At 40.3% G+C, this 21508-nt stretch overlaps 1 protein-coding gene across 2 annotated transcripts in view; it reads left to right on the forward strand.

The window, feature by feature from the left end:
- The window catches only part of LOC101738211 (uncharacterized), a 22064-nt gene extending 2159 nt beyond the window's left edge, over positions 1-19905 (forward strand). Inside the window, exons 2-9 of one of the 2 annotated variants that reach the window (XM_038018239.2) lie at positions 2615-2789; positions 7622-7817; positions 8303-8581; positions 9015-9274; positions 9585-10046; positions 10131-12177; positions 14770-16278; positions 16601-19905. In XM_038018239.2, the coding sequence (XP_037874167.1) occupies positions 2616-2789; positions 7622-7817; positions 8303-8581; positions 9015-9274; positions 9585-10046; positions 10131-12177; positions 14770-16278; positions 16601-16629 (4956 nt within the window). In that variant the 5' untranslated portion in view covers position 2615 and the 3' untranslated portion in view covers positions 16630-19905. The remainder of the gene's footprint in view (positions 1-2614; positions 2790-7621; positions 7818-8302; positions 8582-9014; positions 9275-9584; positions 10047-10130; positions 12178-14769; positions 16279-16600) is intronic. The other variant, XM_038018238.2, reaches the window with a different exon arrangement.
- Positions 19906-21508: the final 1603 nt, after the last annotated feature.

Raw genomic sequence — 21508 nt, forward strand, 5'->3', positions numbered from 1 at the left:
CTGTGTGGAAATTTATAAAAAGTTTGTTAATTATGAGGATTTACAATGACAAATGGTTCTTTTTATTGCCCTACTTATCAGATGAGCACCTGATAGTGTGTGGTTACCGTAGTCCATGGACATCACCAATGCCACGGGCAGAGCTAAACTGCAGCCTGCCATTAAGTACTCTCTACAAGCCTAGTTTGAAGAAGTCATGTATCCAGAAAAAGCGTAGAATTCTATATATAAAGGAATAAACAAGTGTTCTTAACAAAAAAATATTCAGTGCTATGGTCGGAAGGTACATATTTTGCATTTAAATTAATTAACAGGTCATTAAGGTTATTAATGGGATTCCTTGAAGTTTGATTAACATGAGATATAATTTCTGATAGGTCATTATAAAATGTAATGATCAATATAAATAAACATAGTTTAATAAATTGATTCAAATTTATTTTCTCAATTTTAATAAACATTGTAAATTTTGATTCTATTGGGTCCTAAAGTCCCTTTGGACTACATACTTAATAGATATATACCTCGTCTCTATTGTGTTTGTACCGAAAATAAATAACGTAATCTTTATAATTTAAAAAAATTAATTCAAGCTGAATGGAAGTTCTTTTCGATGAAGATGTGATTATAAATAAACTAGATATAAAAACATGAGAGCATTAAAATTAAAAAAGGGTAAAATGAGTGCCCGCCTCAGTTGTCTGGAAGAGATCACTTGTAGCATTCACCTGTTGTACTTAATATATTTTGATTTAATCTATATTTAAGTTCTCAACTGTGTAGAGTGAATAGTAAATTTAGTTGTATCTGTGTAGAACTGCATAACTTATTAGATATTTTAATCACTATTCATAATATAGTATTAAGATAATTTCACAATACTAATTAGAATTGAGCTGACCCATTAGTTATGAGTTTTGAACTTATAAAAACTTTATCTGCTAATGTTGAATTTGTGATAATAATAATCATAATATTATAAATAAGAAAATATTTCTTACAGAGAATAAATATTAATAAAAGAACACATACATATTATGGAATGAAAATCTGCAGTACAGCAGAGTTTTTTAAATTAGCAATAACTTTTTTTGCTGTGATACAGGGAAAAATTACAACATGACTCATGATGGATCACTCTTCTGATTATCAAATTATGTTTCCTTTCATGAAAAAAAAATGGATTAGTTTGTAAATGAGAAGCTATCAATTTTAATAAACATGCAAGATAATTTTTAACGTACTACAATTACGTTCTTCAATATTTAGAAAACATTATAAAAGTTTTCAATTTAGGATAATTTGCTTAGAGTCGAAATAGTTAATTTGAAATATTAATTGTAAATGTCAGTAAACGAACATAATTAGCTCATTAATTAGATATTTATTCAGAGCTAGCTTCTGGTGATTTTCTTAAACTTGATGAGATAAAAATATTAAATACGGTGCAACATATTGTGAGACCGCATTGATACTATGGAACTCCAATGCTGGTCTTCAACGTATTAAGTCACTGTTGAAACTAAGAGCATTTCTGAATTCACCAGAGTACATGAAATGTGAATTTTCTCTAAAAGTGTTATGACAAGTGCAAGTTTTAGATTCTCTAAACAAATGATATGTGACATATCATTATAAACATTTAAAGTTAAACTTAATTTTTATATTATTTATTTATAATTGAAAACACCTGATATTTATAATGCAACAGATTTTGTTGTCACATGGTACTACTAGAGATGTAAAATCCAAATGTAGATGAATATTGTACATTTAAAAATTTTCATCTAAAAGTATCTATTTATATTAATAATCACAGATAAAATACAGCCTGTAAAGAGCATTCTCGAAGTTGAAGATGGGAATAATCAATTAGATAAATTAAAACAAAATCAATGTGTATTAATGAATTTTAATACGTAATTTATTGTTAAGGCAACCAATAGGTGAATTTGTGAGATAATAATGAAAGTTTTTTTTTTATTTAAATTATATTTCGTTGATCACTATTTCTAATTCAATATTTGAGAATGTTTTTCAGTACACTCCATATCGCATTTTCGCATTAAAAGTGTACAATATTTAAAAATATTCGAAATATGAGTTAATATGCCGTAAACATTTGGTATCACCAGTATTTTTCTCATAAAAAGAGCGTAGTTTAGTTTTAGTTTTCTTAGTTATCTATGTTTTCACTACTGTTAACAAAATTAATACATAATTTTATCTTACTTTAAAAGACAGATAATGTAACTGGTAAAAAATAAAAAATAAATGTTGGAATGGATATGATTAATATTAAAAATATAACATGTTCAACCTTTAAACCACTCTCCTGTAAAATTATTTAGTTTTGAGATTATACAGTTTTACAGAGAAAGAGAATACACTTTATTGCACACCAAAACACAATTTACATTCAAAAAACAGTCAAGTCAAAAAGCAGATACATTTGTACAATAGGCGGTTTTAATAATACAGTTTTAATGCGAGAAGACGATATTGTATTGTGTACCCTTTGCACCTATAAGATGATATTGTATTGTGTACCCTTTGTACCTATAAGGTTTACTGCGGTTCAGTGTGTTGTGAATGTGGTGTGCTTTGTTGGTAGTATGGCAGCGGACAGCGACGGGCCAGGATCGGCGGGCGGCGGCTGGTGCGGCGTGGTGGTGACTTGCGAGGGCGACCTGCGCGACCCTCGCTTCCCGACGCGCCTACGCCGTCTCCTGCGCGACCTGCGCACGCTGCTCGCCGACCCGCACCCACAGCACCTCAAAGTTAACAAGGTATAATGGCAAATTTTTTTATATTACTGGTGGTACTTACTGGTGGTAGGACCTCTTGTGAGTTTACTGGTGGTAGGACCGCTTGTTAATCCGCGCGGGTGGGTACCACCACCCTGCCTATTTCTACCGTGAAGCAGTAATGCGTTTCGGTTTGAGGGCGGGACAGCCGTTGTAACTATATTTGAGACCTTACAACTTATATCTCAAGGTGGGTGGCGCATTTACGTTGTGGATGTCTATGGGCTCCAGTAACCACTTAACACCAGGTGGGCTATGAGCTCGTCCACCCATCTAAGAAATAAAAAAATATTATATATTTTACTAGCCTTTGCCCGCGACTCGGTCCGCGTGGAATTGTTACTTTGGCATAACGCTAAATTTTACCTCCCACTTCATTTACGTAGAAAGTGAATTTTTATTTTGTATTATAGAATGTTGAGGAGCCATTTAAACCCCTATTTTGAAACATTCTTTATTTCTGCTCCACTTGTATTGGTCTTACCGTGCTGTTATATAGTCTATAGCCTTCCTCAATAAATGGGCTATGTAACACTGAAACAACTTTTCAAATAGGACCAGTAGTTCCTGAGATTCGCGCATTCAAACAAACAAACTTTTCAGCTTTATTATAGTAGTATAGATATTATGAATTAATTTTATGACGATGCGATGGTGGCATTGTTGGTGCATCCTAGACAAGATACTAATTGTTGGTCAAACAGTTTCTGCTGTGAAGATATAACTTGTCTATTTAAATAGAAGAAGAAAAATGGTTTAATATACCTGACATTGGGTTCTGTGCCCATCTATACCGTGAAGGGATCTTGCGGTTTCTGACTGACAATTGTTTATAAAAGACCTTGATGTTTGAATATACCTTTTGTTGACCATGAGCTGCAATGAGACTGATCGTCTACGCAAAAATGGTGAAATACCTTCAATTTACTCTATTGCCACACAAAGGCAATGCATGTTTTTGGGATAGGGCCATGCTCGTGGCCCGGAAGCCTTTCCAAATTCTCCAGGACGAGAGGGTGAATCGCTATCTATTGTCCAAGTGCCCCCTCGGAAACCGGAGAGAAATTCTTCTGGTTGATGCTAGACTAAGTTATTGTCGCGGCAAGATAATTGACGAGTTTGACGTGTATGGTGACAACAAGCATTCTATTGGAAGAGAGTGCATCAGATGGATACGTTATACAATAAGTCCTGTCTAAAGCTTCGACTGAGTTTGCCTGTCGTATTAGCCGGCTCTGAACCGTAATCACCGATGGTACTCCGACGACTAATCTAGGAAAGCGAGATAGGAGGGAGTCTACGGGAGTTTGTCTAAGCGAACACAACACTCGCACCAAAGTTGACGAAACGTATCCAAGTTTTGTAAAGTATCTCCTGATTACGAAAAGACATCTTACTCCGCTAGCAGATCATGGGGGTAAAAACTTCTGAGGTTGAATACGGCACAATCCTGGACTGACTTTATGCGAACGACGGAAAGCCATGGAGTTTTCCAGGATGAGTTCCAAATACTTGATCTCTGTGGCCCAGGGTATCGAATACACCTAACCCATGCATCAGCCCGCTGAGTTTCTCGCCAGATCTTCTCAGCGGGTCGCGATTCCGATCCGGCAGTAGATTAATTCGCGAAACAATTGCTCTTGAGTTGTTAGGTCTCCTTCGGAGGCGCTGGGGCAGTTAGCAAATCCCACCTCTTCTGGCTCGCCCACCTGTCCTGGTAAAACTGGAAAGGCCTTCGGGCCACCTGTAATCTTTCAATGATAAAAAAAAGATATCGATAAAAGGTTTTTGCGTTAAGTACCCCCTTCGAAAGAGCTCATTTGTGCTTGTCACATTGTTAACTTCGTCACCACTGTTGTGTGATGCTAGACATACGTATGCATAAATCACGAGGTGAAATACTACCAAATGACGTTTTTTTTTGACGTTATAGGTTTAATCATATCACAATTTTTCGTGAGAAATTCCCTATTGTGCGAGATAGGTGCCGTTACAGAATTAAAACAAACCGTAGTTGATTTGGTTATATGGACAGGATGAATTTCGGCCAGATAATGTCCCGAACGCTATAAGGCATGTCGTGAGGTTTCATACCGATAACAGGTATCTAATATACTAGTTATTAAATATACCTGTTATCAGGTTTAGTTTGGTTTTATTCTAATATATAATAGCAGGTATAATTGATACCAGGTAAACCGTATAAAACCTCACGGGTCCGAACACAATGTCTTAGCTATTTTTCTAATGACGTCAGGGCACCTGATGTTGAATCTTTGCTGCATGTACAATGTTTTCTGAATTATTCTGCTTTTTGGGCTCTCTTGCTTTCAAGACGATCTATTGGGCTCTGAGGCACAGATTGTTGCCAAGCCTTACTAAGCCGCCATTATATCTCTGTCCTCCATTTGTAATAGCAGTATCTGAGGATTTAAGGTCTAAATTATGAAGTCGCCTTCGAAGGCTGCCTTGCGCTGACTGGGCATCACCAAAACCAGGGGCAAAGTCAAGCTGCTGCTTACCGATATTCAAAGGCCTTTAGCGTTCAAACCGAGAGCGTTGTTCATGGTAGACATATGCAGAGACAAGTGGTACCGGCCCCTGCGCATTCCGACACGACTAACCACCAGTGGCTACGAAAAAAATATATACTATTGTCGACTAGATTTTATAACACGCATTTATCGTCGCGGAAGTCGTTGGTGACCGCGTCATACATACACCTTCTTATTCTTCTTCATCTCGTGTCCGTCCAATGCTGAGCTTAGGTCTCTTCAAATGCACTCCATTCTTTTCGGTCTATTGCCTTTCGCATCCACTCCCTACCTGGAAGTAGTTAGTGACCGCGTCATACATACATCTCCTTATTCTTCTTCAACTCGTGTCCATCCAATGCTGAGTTTAGGTCTCTTCAAAGGCACTCCATTCTTTTCGGTCTCTTACCTTTCGCATCCAGCCCCTACCAGCCACTTTGACCAGGTCGACGGTCCACCTCGTTGGTTGATACACATATTTGTTTTCAAGAATGGTAACTGCTCCAGAATTGGGGAAGTGTATGGTCGCACCACACGAGCATGCGAAGCGTCCAACATAGGCATGGGACGCACGAAAATTTGTGGTCGCTACGTGCACTATGCTATAATTCCATCGGCGTGACGTCACACGAGGGCTTATTGGCCCTCGAAGTGTCACGTGCTCATAAGTCGAATGCGTTTTCACTAAATTATGTAGGTTTATTACTTGTTTACAATAAACGCAACATATTAAACATGTCATGTGAATTTATTATGTTGATAAGCTAAAAAGTAAATTAATGCAAATACGTTTTCGGACTTTGAATCTTCAATCATCAGAGCTTAGAACCAGAAGGCCCCGTAAACAAGCAGGTTTTTAAGGATAAGCGGTATTGGTTACCGGTTTTGGGGACACTGGTGCTATATTCCCTTTCCTGAATGCGGTGGTGGTTTTCCGCACCCGTGCAGGCCGATAATACGAACACAACATGACAATTTATAAATGAAATTGGTTAATTTTTCATTAAACAATGTTATTTCTTCATCTCGGAAGCCGTCTGTTTTTATTCATTTTATTGTCAGTGGAATATTCGTTTTTTTTTTAATTTATTTATTAGATTTACATTATTTCTTCAGTTTCTTAAATTTACGTCTGAGATAGCAGAAAGGAATATAGTTATATCAATTGCCTCTTTAAACTTAAGTACACGAAGACATAAATCTGAAAACCTATTATAATTTGCGAACAGCGAATTGATTCACGACGAATACTTAAAAACGAGTTTGGACTTACAAAACGCATACACACACTTATTTTGTAAAAAGTTTTTAGCTTACTTAATTATTTCGTGATGACGCTTTTATTGTAAGTTTCTTTTTAGCTTTACCTGTTCGTAAGACGGTGGTGTGGTCAAAATTTGCAAGTCAATTTTCAAACTGGTTCCAATCGATAGAGCTGAAACAATTTCACCTATTCGATGATAGTACAATCTATTAAATTATTTCATTGAGTAGGTAGTGTTAAATTAAAAGTTATTGTCTATGTAATACACGTGTACTTTTTCGAAATAAATTTCGCTTCTAATCTCCACCATATTATTATTTGTATTTTTTTTTCTACCTAAACTGATAGCCTTGAGAGGCTATTTCAGCGTAACCTTAACTAGTAGGTGAGCTCACGGGGCTCAAACCTGACGACGTTGCTTATACGAATCCTAGCAAGACCGCTCGCAGAATCTACCACCGGATCGGAAACGCGACCCACTGAAAAGATCCTACGAGAAACTCAGTGGGCTGTTTCTGTGGGTTAATTTACTCGTCGAGCCCTTCGTCGCAAGCGACGGGTTCGACGAGAACTATGGCCGGTGCTTGAGCTTCCTAAAAGCACCGTTAGTGGATCGGGAGGATCCGAAATGACTTGTTTTGGGCGACTTCGACTGCTTTCCATTCTGTCCGCACGATCGGGAATGATAATTTGTACATCCTCTTCGATTGACATAAGTATCAAAGGAAATCGCCAGACTTCCGCCCTCCACTGGGGATGGAGGGCGGGGCATGTCAGAGTCGAACTGACTAAAACCTCCTGTCGCTCAACAACCAACGTCCAAACCTCGCATGAGACAGAACTCATGAAAAGGCAAAGGGGGGAAAGTGAAGCGTTTAGTGTGGAGCACATCTCTCCCATCACCCACCCCTCGGGACGCTGGACCGGCGGTCGTTGGCGCCAGGACCACCAGCCCCCTTGATGTAACTAGTATAGGTTATTTACAAATTTTTATAAAGTGTTTATTTATCCCGCAGGTGGAGCCATGGAACTCGGTTCGCGTCACACTGTCGGTGCCACGAGCGGCCGCGGCTCGGCTCCGGGCGCTGGCGATGGGAGGAGCCCCCCAGCTGAGGGCGCTCGGAATCCTCTCCGTGCAGCTTGACGGCGACGCTGCCGTCTCGTTGCGGCTGCAGCACGGGGCCGAGCTGACCATAAGCGCCGACGGTGATGGTGAGTGTGGTTTTTTATTGCACCGATCCGGTGGTAGATTCTGCGAAGCACTGCTCTTGCTAGGGTCAGTGTTAGCATCACTCCGGTTTGAGCCCCGTGAGCTCACCTACTAGTTAAGGTCACGCTGAAATAGCCAAGGCTATCAGCTTAGGTAGAAAAAAAAAACAAGAACTCACTGTCCATCAAGTGCCCAAGTGGTTAACGTAGCCCATAGACTTCAGAACGTGAATGTCGCCGCCAAGTTTGAGATATGAGGTCTCAGTCTCTTCAAACTGGAATGCAACGTTTTTTTTAAAGCATTAATTATACATATTTAAATGTAATGTTACCTATTAATAATAATAAAAGAATACATACGAAAAGTGGGCGGAATTTAATTACGTCCATTTCCGAGGAACTGTCCATTTATTGTAATGTAATAAGAAATTCAATTAAAAATATGGAAAATAAATTTTACTAGATATTAAGTAAGATATCTTTCGCAGACGCGAGCTCATCAAGATCGCAATCGAACGTGGAGTTGTTAGCTGGCTTAGAGGGGATAGGCCGGCTGATGGAGGGGGCCGACGGAGCGTCCACCTCGGCTGACGCCACTCCTTCATCTTCCACTCAGAACAGGGACAACTTCAAATCCCCCAACACTGTCTGTCCAATGGATGGGAAGATACCGCAGAACATTCCCACGCCGACCACAGACAGATGTGAATTCCCCTTCGGCAGTATGACTCAAGCGAGAGTGATACACCGGAAAGAAAATACTTTAGGTTAGTATTTATTTAATCTGTTTTGTTGACGGCTTTGACAATGAAAGTTTGAGAGTTGGGTGGAAATTGTAGAAAAATTTTTTATAACAATTTTTATGTAATATCTGTTTATATTATAAACTAGCTGACCCGGCAGACTTCGTAGTGCCTCAATCGATAAATAAAAGACCTAAACTTTTGTATAAAATAAACTTAAAACAAATAAAAGGAATCCGTTTGACAGGATACACATCAAAGGCAAAACAAAATTGTTATTTTTATTTGTTTCCGAACATTTTCCCCTTTTAAACCTTCTCTGGACTTCCACAAATAATTCAAGACCAAAATTAGCCAAATCGGTCCAGCCGTTCTCGAGTTTTAGCGAGACTAACGAACAGCAATTCATTTTTATATATATAGAAGATTAGTGAAATACTCTGTAATAATTTTTCAGGTTTAGGTGGTTCATCAAGTAGCATAAGGCCGTCTTCTGATGCCATGTTCGCGAGGCCGTCGACATCATCGTTCACAGGGCCGCCCCCGCCCTACCCCGCGCCGCCCCCTCCGGCGCCTCCCTCCACGCCTACGCCCCCCACTGTCGCGATGTCTTCGCCTCTTCTCGTAAACTTATTGCAGAACGACGCGCCCACCCCTCAACCTAGACCCAAACCTCCGCAGCACCCCGCTAAACTAGATCGGCTTGAAGACGGACAGGTGAGTACGAAGCTTGGTTTTTAGAGATTGTGGTATATATCGACGCTTGAAAGGCAAACGTGACTAAGCGACAATAACAGCGTTGTACATAAATGATAGGCAATAATCATATTCGATGCTCAAAAAAAATTTTTTTTTCCAGGTCTATTAAAATAATTTCAGTCCTGCAGCTAGATTCGTTAAAATATTTTTTTTTCAGGTATTTCAACTTTAAATTAGTCTACTGTAAATTTCACGTTTGCCTTTCAAGCGTCGATATTGAATCATTGATGTAGTATAATCCTGGTAATCGTGAACATATGATTTTCAGGTGGAATTAGCTGTCGGTCGTGCGCCTTTTGAGTACCGCGGGCCCCGCACCCCGGCACCGCTCCGCATGCCGCCCTCCCCGGCGCCTTCTTCGCCGTCCCCGGCCCCGTCCCCGACACCACGTCCGGCCCCTAGGCCCGCACCTTACATCCGGCGAGCCTTTGCCCCGGCAAGGCCCAGTCTTCCGCCGCCACCTCCCACTGTGACGTATCGTACAGTGCCAGCGCCGAATGCAACGGTCGTGTCCCGGACTCGATTTCAGCCGGGCACGTACTCGACCGAGTCGTTTGGTCCTCCGCCCCCGTATGGCGGCCGGCAAGCGACGCCACGACCCCCGCCGCCTCGTGCTGCCCCGCCCCCGACACCGCCGCCACAGTCTTCGAGGGTCACTCCCGAAGACCTGCAAGCTCTACTGCCTCCGCCCACCACATCTATGGATCAAAAGACTCAGTCCAGTTTTCAGGTTCCTTTAAATAATATCTGTCTGCTAATACACACTACGAGTTGAAATGTAGTTTATTAACCTTTTCAAAAATTATTTTTTCAGGAATTCCAGAGGTATCAACAGCAGTACATCGCTCTGCAGAGAGCAAATTCTCGTAGCGCGGCCGGCTCCACAACGAGCGGGTCGGAGTGGGGTGAACCGTACCGAGACTCGCTCTCAGGGCTGCAGCTACCAGAGCTACCCGACACGGATCTGGATCAGTTGCTGCCGACGTTGGGTGCCGATCTGAACTTGGATGATCCCGCATTATCGGCGATCTCGGACTTGGACGCGGCCGGCAAGCTCGACCTGCTGTACGACGGCGGTGCTGCTCCTACGCCCGACTCGCTGCTTCACGAGATCACTGGGCAGTTTCCACCCCAGGTCAACGGACCCTACTCAGAACCCCCTACGTCCTCCGCAAGTGAAGTGCCTTCTAAATCAGAATCTTTCGACAGTGAAACGACTTTTATGCCACCCCCTCCTGTGCCGCAAACGTCTAAATATCAAACAAATCATCACCCCCCTTTCAAATCACCGCCGACCTCGTACGCGTCGCCCGTGTCGTGTAACTCTGAATTGGTGCGGACGGTGTCGAGTCAAGCGAATTCGAATCACGGGCAGATGAGTCAAAATCAGCATCCAACGAATCAAATGTCGCCTGGTCACACGTCGATGCCGCCGCCGATGCGGTTGCCGATGAGGACGACGTCGGTGAGCACCGCGACGGTCGGCTCGCAGGCCACCGCGCAGGAGATCGAAGAACAAAACAAGCAGTACCTGATCAAAACGCTCATGCGAGACGACGACTCGCCTCCTCCAGCGCCGCCACCTCCACCTCCGTCTGAGCCCGAGAAAAAAGTCGACGAGATCACTGTCGTGCAGTGTAAAATCAAAGAAAACTCTACAGATACGATCCCGGAAATATTTGGTATCGCGAAGTCGATACCCGAAGATGACGGGAAGAAGGATGATGAAGCGAGAAAAAATAAGTTGACGAAAAAGGATCGTGATGAGAAACTAGTCGCTCAAAAGGGCGGGAAGCCTCGCGTCACAGGGGCGAAAGAGAAACCCGCCATCTTGAAGGATAAAATAATCCGCGACGTTAAGTCCACCAAAGTTGCCTTACCTAGGCCCGCGCTCACGAAGCCCGCCACCCCCACCAGCGACGCGCCCAAGTCGCCGCCCGGAGAGAAGGAGTCCATCAAGCTCAGGCTTACGAAGACGAAGCTCGACAAGAACGAGCCTGTCGTCCAACCGGTCTACAAGGCGGACGTCAGCTTCGTCAATCAACAGAAGGGCGAGAAGTCTGACGGTGAGCTCAGAGTGCCGCCGCTGCATATAAGCCTAAAGGGAAGAAATTCTGCTGTCATAAAGAACTCCAAAAAGGAGAAAAAGAAATTCAGTCCGGGCGATTTGCACACAAAGAAAGTTAAAATCAAGAAAGCGCTAGAAGACGAAAAAGCGCACAGGCGGGAGTCGGACGAGTGCATCGCTTCGAAGTCTGGCGATGGTGCCGAAAACAAGACTGATGAGTATTTAAACGCGAAAGGCATTAAGCTTAACAACCACTACGACGGCGACGCGGTCAAAACCGAAATAACGGGGGACAATAACGTCGTGTACCGAATGAAGACTATATCGAAGAACGCTCACATAGTCACCAAGTCCCACGACTACAAACTCAACAACAAGGTCCAGATGATGGACTTGAAAGTTAAAAAGAAATTCAAAATACTCAGCGAGGATAAAACAGAAAAAGACAAAGATTGGCGGAACAACTTATTAGAGAAAGAAGGGAAGTATGCACAGAATGAGGGTTACAGAGAGACTCCTAACAATCATGAAGTAAAAAAGAAGTTACCCAGCGGGAAGGATGGTGTCAAATGTGATAGGTCCAGTGACGGGAAGACGGTGCAATCGGACGCAGAATGTGAGAAAGGTGCTAGTGACAAGTGTAAAGTGGAATGGACGCTAATCGAGGGTGAGAACAGGACTTCTGAAAGTGACAATAAGTTAAAAAGGACACTAACCGAAAGTGCAATTACCTCTCCTAATGGACTCCTTACTTCTGAGAAGAAGAGGAAAACCAGTCATAGTTCCTTATCAGGTATGTATGCTTGTGTTATCTTACTTCAATGCTTAAATAATATGCAATAACATAGTTTTGATTGATCCTCTAATTTATTTTCTGTATTTTCGTATTGTTCTATAACTTAATTACTTAATTGTTTTAGGAACAAAACTTCAGGTAAAATTTCGGCTATAATTGACTAATGTTAATGACAAAAAAAAACTCTCAATAGCTGCCTGACTTGCATTTTATGTCGTATCAATTATGATTTAAGAAATATTGTGATATAATAAACAAAACAAAAAGTCAGAAAAATGAAAAATTTTAATATATTTGAAAACTATGGCATGCCTGAGTACAAATATGCATGGTTACATAGGTCATTATTGCATAGAGATTAATAATAAGACCGTAGAAGTGCTATCTAAGGTTCACACTATTCGGACGTTTGTCGACGTTTTGCACTCATAATCACATGTAAACAATACCCACAGATTTGTAGACCATACAAAAAAAACTAAGTAAATTCTCATTACCAAGTCATATTTGATGATATCGAAATTCAAATGAGCCACTTTAATTCATGAATTCATGAAACATATAAGAATTATTTTACACTAAGGCAAACACTAAAACAAAGAATTGTTTTTAAATGAATTGGAAGTAGATTGTTGCTTGCTCATCCTAGCAATGAGTTTTTGTCACCCCTTTTTAGAATTTTAATGAGTATCATTCATTTCTTTGGCTATATCATTATATTTATCAAATAATTTAAATATTGTTTGAGATTTTCATAAAATTTATCTTTTATATAGATTAGTTTTTAGATCAAGGTGACACCCTCCATAATATGGATAAACATAACATGTTGCATTATATCTAGACAACAAATTTAACATTATTGTTATCGCGGGACATGTCTGCTTATACAGATATAGAAAAATTATAATGTAGACAGATCCCCACAAATCGAAGTTGTTTGACCTGGTGCAGTAGTTAGTGTCTCTGATTGTTGAACTGAGATTTGTAGGTTCGATTCCCAGATCTGGCAAACATTTGTGTGATGATCAGGTCTGTTTGCTCCTTGTGTTTGTTTTTATTGAAAAAATATATTTCAACAAATATAAATATGTATATCAGTCTCTATAGTACAGAGAATCCTAGTTTTGGCCAGAAAAACATGTCCCAAAAAAATCCAAAAATACATCAATTGCTTTCATTTTGTGTTTGGGTAGTACACCATCACCATCATTGATATTACCATTTCATTGTCATGTTTGTGAGGTGAGTGAGGCTCTATGTTTAAAGATCTGTTGAGTGATTTGTTGTTGAGAAACCAAATCAACCCATCAATCATTTTTTCATTATGTTAGTACCAAAATCTTCAGTTTTGCTTTATGGGCTCTATCTAGTACAGTATGAGCTAGTAGTAAAAGTAATCTACAGTATAGTATCTACAGTTAGTAGTAATCTGAATTGCCTGCTCATTTAAATCATTAAACAGATAAATGACACAAATTAAAAGACCAATAAAGTGTGTTTAGTATTTTATTACTTCAAGATTTATTTTCTAATCTTGTATTCAATTCACAAAAACAAAAGTTGTCGGAGCCAAATAACAAATTCACATATAGAAAATAACATTTGAGAGTGTAATCCCAGTCCCATATAAGTATGTTCAAATGAAAAAAAAAACTTGTATGAAATTGATATTACTTGTAGTTAGTAAATAATCATTAGAATATAAAAATAATACTTTGTGTCTGCACGTGGACGAAACTAAAACTGAAATGTATAAAATGAACCGCTATCATGCTGACATGTCTATAAAAGAAATATAAACACTTCTTTTTCACCACCTTATACCACCAGGTGGAGTCAGCATAGCGAATTTTTCTATTCCATTTTCTTCTATAACTGTCATCTCAACACTCACTCCTCTCTCATATCGTCATTCACACACTCCATCCAAGTCTTCTTCGGTCGACCTCTTCCCCCCCTACCTTGCACTACCATTTCCATACATCTTCTAGTCACATGTATCTTCTCTCTACGCATCAAAAGAAATATAAACACTACAAACGCCTAATGTGAGAATATTAGACAACTCTGCCACTTCTATTGTCTTATTATTTAGATTTCTGTGTGAGACCAAAAACTAATTAACGTGTTAAAGAATCTAACTATGAAATGTCTATTGAACAAAACACTATGCTTTTTCTAAATTTTGTATGCATGATTTGCGTTTTGCATGTTGTAATTTGAATTGAAATCTTTGGAAATTCTTCAGCACAATCAAAGGCGTTTATAATGTAAAGTAAAACGATCCGGACGGGTGCCCTCCATTTCGTTGTACTGCGCGCGAGTAGGTCCCGAGGGAAGCTATGCCTCTGGTGTTGTGAGCTCGGCGGCACGGAGCCCTAACACCGTCCCTCCGACTCCCCGGATCGCATGACTCTTATGTGCGTAGGAAACCGTATCGCCATTTACCTTATTCTTAAAATGTTTCACAGGAACTTAATAATATTTTTTTCTATCTATTGAACATTTCACACGCATACATTCTTAAAATTATTTTAGTAGACTTACGAAAGAGAACGACGACAATGTACAATGAACGTGTTTCAGATCCGCCGGGCTCCACCAACACGGGCACCGTCAGCGCTGGCTCTTCTCCCGGCGGCTCCTCCCCGCGGCGCAGGGAGCGGCCCAAGGACAAGTCCTACTGCAAGCTCGTCGCCGAGCGAGCTGCCGACAAACTGTCCGCGCGCTCGCCTTCCTCGCAGGCCCAGGGGGAGGATTCGGGGATCGAGTCCATGGACGCGCTCTCGGAGAAGTCCCCCAACCAGGCCAGCCAATCCCCGCCCGGACCCCAGCGCAAGGAACACCTCGACATGCCGCGCTCCACCAGCCCCGCCTCCGTGCAGAGGATCATCGGCGTCATCGAGCCCGCGCCCGCAGCGGACGACCTGCTCGTGCCGCTCTACGACCCGGGGGACATCGAGGCCGAGCTCGCCAAGATGCACGCCGGGCGAGTTAACGGCGACCGGCCGCTGCAACATGAACACACCAAAGAACGGGAACCGACGCCCATCCTGAGGGAAAGAGACGAACCCTCCGCCTCCGACGAACCGCACTCGAAACCCGAACTCGACGGCGGCGGGGACACCAACACTCCCTCCTCTGTCCCCGACGACCCGGGCGGTGCCAAGAAGGAGCCAGACTTCGATCCGCTGCCCAGTAGAATGTCGCCGCCCCTTTATACGTATTCGAATCAAGAAAAAGGTGATCCAGAATCTAACGTCAAGGACGAGAAACCTGGAACCGAAAGTCGCGAGACGAGGCCCGGGGGCGATGAAAAACGGGAGACGAAAATCGAAAGGCTACCATTGAAAGCTGACTTTCCCGATAAGAGTTTGCTGGAGCAGTTGCTGATAGAGATTCCGACTCCGGACTATGTCGGGAAGAGGCCCGAGTCGCCATCTCCGTCGGCACTCGAGCGCGTGGCGAGAACCAGCGTCCGCACCCGCGCCAGCAGCAAGCTCAACAGCCCCGCCGAGCCGCGCCTCTCGCCCGTCAGAACCAAGGCGGATCGAGCTGACTCCCCCGCCCTGCAGCCGAGGAACTGTCTGCGCGCCGTCGCCGACGACAAGATCAGTCCGCGCAACGCCGCCCCCGCACCCCGGCCCCCGGCCCCCGTCGCGCCCGTCGTCAAGCGGAAGCGCCGCGAGTCGGAAAGTTCCGGTGCCTCCACCCTCAGTTGCGAGGAGGGCCTCTCGCCCGCCGCTCGACCGAAAAAGAAACCGCGCCGAACTGATTTAAAACCGGTCAATCCGACGGGAGCGCCCCTCAAAACCAAGAAGGATTCGGACAGCGACAGCGACGAGCCTCTAATTTGTAAAGTGCGAGGGAAACCGACGAAGGGGGTGAGGAGCGCGGGGCGCGGGGGAGCGAAAGCTGCCGAGGGTATCAGCACGCGGCGCTCTGTGAGGCAGGGCATGACCGCGCCGGCCGCCCCCGCCCCGGCCCCCGCGCCCGCCGCGCTGCCCGCGTCCGCCCCCGCCGCCCCGCCCGCCGCGGCGCCGGCTCCAGCCCCCCCTGTACCCGCTCCCGTCAGAAGAAAAACCAGAAGTGCCGGTAAGTTTAATTGCCATTATTATTCCACTGTAAACTCACATTAGTCGATACCATCGGGTTGACTCTTTCTGCTACAAAGTGTGCAGGGCAGAGAGAGAGAGAGCGAGAATACACTTTATTGCACACCAAAACACAATTTACATTCAAAGAACAGTCAAAAAGCAGATACATTTGTACAATAGGCGGTCTTATCTTACAACCGTTTAATTTACAGAAATTCTGGAAAATATAAAAATATAGCAAGTATGTTGCGGTGTACCATAGACAATACAGAGTAGCTATTCTTTCTATGAAACTTAAGCTTTGAATGTAATATCCCAAGCCGAACGTGCCAATGGAGTCATCTTCTAAACTCGAACACCAACTTGTTGTTCAGCGGGCGAAGGCCTGGCGGGCGCGGTGCGGCGGCGGCGCCTGTCCCGGGACGGCAAGTGACGGCGGTCGGGCGCGGAGCCCGGGCCCTCCCCGCCGCGCCTGATGCTGTGTCCGCTGCTGGACTGACGCTGGACCGTCCGCTAACAGTACACTATACACGCAAATCACACAGGTATATATCGACGCTTGAAAGGCAAACGTGACTAAGCGACAATACGTGAACTTTACAGTAGACTAATTTAAAGTTGAAATACCTGAAAAAAATCTATTTTAACGAATCTAGCTGTAGGATTGAAATGATTTTAATAGACCTAGAAATATATTTTTATTTACGCATCGAATATGGTTATTGCCTATCATTTATGTACAAAGCAGTTATTGTCGCTTAGTCACGTTTGCCTTTCAAGCTTTGATACCTATTCACCAGAATTGTAATGTCCCACTTTACTACCAGCAGACGAATCATAGAAGTGTTTATACGAATTTGCGACATTTTTAAAGTTTAAATAGAAATTCAAATCGCTGCTTTTGTAATCAAAATATTCAAATTTGACCAATAAAAAAAAATTTGATTTTGCTGACCGTCATGGATAATCTCAGATTTGAATTATCTCGTTTGAACCAACTGGAATAAGATACAAGAGAGATATTAGTTGTTATGCTGAAGATCTATAGAATAAAAACTCTGGCGTGTCTACATAATTGCTGACGGACTTATTAAAAATTTAACTCGAATGAAAATGCTATATGATTCGTACGTTGTAAAAAAGTCCATTGTAAAACAATAACGGAAACATTATTTTAATCGATTTTAATTGATTCGAGTCACAATGGCTTTGAATACGAAATGCTGCTGACGTGAATGTGAATAATTTTTATGAAATATATTTTTTATTTAGTGAACAAATCATGTTACCATTCACTATAAAAGCACTTGACGAGTTTTACTTTATTAAATGTAAGTTAATTTTAAATGAATGCGTCTGAATTTACCGCTGAGTGAACTATCGGTTGACTTGCCGTGGCTCCGGTCAAGAGGATGTCATATCACATTTAAAAAAAAAACTAAAAAAAAAACTTGTTTTCCCGATTAAGTGACCGCTAATCTTGGGAAGTCGATCGTGCTACATTCTCAGCGGGAAGCCTTAGATTACTAGTGATTAGTTTTATATCATTGTACAAAGAGAAGGCACTCGATATGATAGGCACATTGTTAAAAATACCGGAGATTTATATAAAATAAAATAAATCGCAGTAATAAAAAAAAAATTAAAGATATTTTCATACGTTTTTGCACGTAATTAATTCGTGACGTTCTCAACGTTGCATAAGCGCAGTGTAGTTAAATAAATTTTGCGGTTTCGACGGGAATACGATGTTTATGATTTTATGAACTACCCAGATATGAATAGACAAATACCAAAAGTGAAGGAGTTTGTTAAAAAAAAAAAAACATTGGGTTATAGAAAAAAAAACATGGCGTCTTCCCGCCCAAACTTGACAGCTGTTATGATTAGCGTTAAATAAGGATAATTCACGACCAATAAATGTAATTTTTAGAGTGTGTGAAACTTCGAAAATTTCTTAGTGAAATGATAATAATCGCGACTGAATGTTTCATCAGCTTATCCGTTCGGGCTTCCAGTAAAACTAACATTTTTGTTTTTCTTCGATATTTATGTACGCCCTCGTATTTTTTTTTCCTCACCTTTTTCTAACCAATCAAATCATTGATCCAGTGACTTTTTATAAATTAACTTAAATACGTTTTTTTTTGTCTGTGCACTGTAAATAAATGATCGAATTTCTGAAACCAATTTTAGTTAGAAGCTAGTATTTACTATCGAAATCACAATTTTTATTAATAATTATTAACATTAGTGTGTTGAATGCAATCTTCTGTTATTGACATGTTTTTGACAATTTTTTTTTGTTTCTTTTCGGATTGGACACGTGTCCTTCAATCAGTTTTTTGATAAAATACTATGAGTTTGCAAGTTTTTAGGCGGACATTTTTTTTTTGTTGTTCCTAGTCGCATAGGGAGAACTCTAAAGCAATAATAATGGATGTGAAGATTACATGCTTTTTGTATAGCACTTTTTTGGACAGCTTTTACAAGGATCATTAACTTAAATCGCAATCATTTGAATAATTTACACCCTTTTAAATAATATATTTTCGAATACCCTACTTCTATAGGATAGCGGGGAGATGCCTATGTGCGTAACAAGAAAAAAAAAATCATTTGATGATTTTAAAATGTGTTCAAAGGCCTAGTTGATAATGTATCAATTCGGTTTTAGAGCTATCAATCGTGGCTGTGCATACACAGAGGCAACTCCTCGACTATTTATACTAGTACATTGAAAGTTAGGTGATACAGTGATAGTCTTAAACGTTAGTATGTATTTACGTAGCGTATAGAAAGTGTAATGAGAATATTTTTAATGTTAGTAAATGAATTATTGCCTGATATATTGTGCCCTATGTAACATGTGTGCCGTGGATGCGTGAGGTGTGAGGCGGGACAGGCGGTGGGTTCATTGACATTTGTTTTTCAAATACAAATATAAATATACATTATATATATATATATTTTTTTTTTTCATTTAAATTATTTAAAAAAATATCAGTTCGTCCTGTATAAATCCTTTTGTAAATTTTTATGTATAGACGGGAGGATATTAATATAATGTGTTACGCTTTTGATGTAAATGGTTTTTTTTTTTTCTTCGATTGTCTATGTACGTAGTGTTGTATATAATGGGCTAGTGATCGTGTCCCGCACGGATGGACTATTATAGTAATGCAAAAAGCCTTAATACTGTAATATATATAGTGAAGAGTTGAATTTGTACCATATAATTGTAACTAGGAACTCTCAACCAGCTGTGTATATTGGGTGTAAAGTTATCAGTTTTGTAATTGTTTTTGTTTTCTTTTTTTTTTTTTTTCTTTCAACCTAACTATAGTAATTTATGCCCGATAAAATTTATATATATATATAAATACGTTTACGATAGAAATATGGAGAGACGAGAAATACAAATAGTTTTTAAACGATTATAAATATAGCGAATAGGGGACAAATAAAATAATAATAATAATAATAAAAAAATGAAAACGACAAGAGAATATGGCGTTTATAGTTTTGGTATGTAAACATAATATAAAAGAAATATGTAAATAGAATGCAGAAATAGTGAATTAAAAAAAAAGAAGAATTGAAACAATAAATAAATACTTTGTTATTCATATATTTTTTTCTAGAATGTGTTTAGGGGGCGGCGCGTACACAACTTAGGACAAAAGAATGCCCGTAATCATTATTTTTCGTTGCTGGCAATTACGAATATGAATTCTTTTTTATTGTGCATTATTTTTTTCTCTGTAAGTTGCTTTCACTGTCGTTTCTAGATTATTTTTTAAATCATATAATTATATTCGTAAAGTACGATGAGTCATGGTGAATTATTATCATATTATTATGAATGAAAAAGAAAAATAAGGAATATTATTGTTCTGCTATTATTAAATTTGTAAAGTTAGTTTATTAATAAATGAATAAAAAAAATGTTTGTTGTTTTAAAATTTAATGGTACCTTTGATTCGAAGTATGACTCGAGATATCGTCGTTTGTAGTATGAGATGAGTGAGATGAGAGTATGAGATGAGGAAAGATAATATTATAATCATTATTAAAAGTGTGATTTTTTTGGTATCTAGATGTTCTCGTTATTTTAAATTACATTAAGAATGAAACATTTTGAAATCTGCTCCTATCTTTTTATTCTCATCGGAATAAATATGCTTAGTTTCCGAAATTGAATATAGAGATGGTATAACCTGTGGTTAATGGCACGTATTGCCAAAAAATATCGGAACAATGGCATGTCCTGATTTAACCAACTGATGATGGTTTTGGTTGCTTAAACAGATAAAAAATCCGATCAACCTCTAATTTGAAAGTTGTAGTTTTTCCATTTTTGACGTTTACATTAATTATATCGATTGAGACCATGACGTACATAATTCTACACCGTTTAGTATTTGGAAAATGTCTGTATTTTTGCTTATAGAGGCTGCAACTTATAAATCCCACTGCTTCATTCCTGTGTATATTGGTCAGTCGCAGGGACATGGTCAATCACAACGGTGCTAATTTTCTCACTTTAAAATTTAACTATTAATAAAGCAGCTATTAGACGTATTTTACAATGCTAAGGGTTTTTTCTTTATTTAGATAGATTCCTGAATTTCTGGACAGGGAACGAGCTTTTCGAGCAATGAGAATCTTATACTGTTCAAGGCGCAGTTCAGTGATCAGACTGGCAATGCCAGGTGCAGAGACATAGCATACAGCTTTGTTAGGGTCCTCAACATTTTAGAGACAGAGCGAGTGTCTCGCATGTACTGACCATCGAAAGTCTGGTGACCCTGGTATTCTGCTATAAGTAGAGGCCCAGAAGCTAAGTATAAATGTGAATGACCCATCTAGCAGCGTGAACTCGTTCGTGACTAATTAAAGTCTGAATTGGAATAATTTAGCTACCGAGAAAAAGCCATTTTGATTAGGTTAAAAAATGTTACATTCGAAATTCCCATTAACTTTTAGTATACATTCAGTCAAAAAAGTATCGGGAATGGGTGATTCGTCAAAGGTTCCAAACTATTTTTCGTTTGTTTTGTTGTCAGATTGGCACATCTGTTTTCCGTTTTGGCGCGAAAGCTGAATTGTATCTCATAATTAGATTATATACAGTGTGTACAGTTTGTACTGTTTTTAATTATATAAGTGTCTAGTGAGTAATGCAAATTTCATAATAGATAGAAACATCCAACAAAAAGTGTAAT

This window comes from Bombyx mori, chromosome 20 (genome assembly GCF_030269925.1).
Source record: "Bombyx mori chromosome 20, ASM3026992v2".
In the NCBI taxonomy this organism is placed as follows: domain Eukaryota; kingdom Metazoa; phylum Arthropoda; class Insecta; order Lepidoptera; family Bombycidae; genus Bombyx; species Bombyx mori.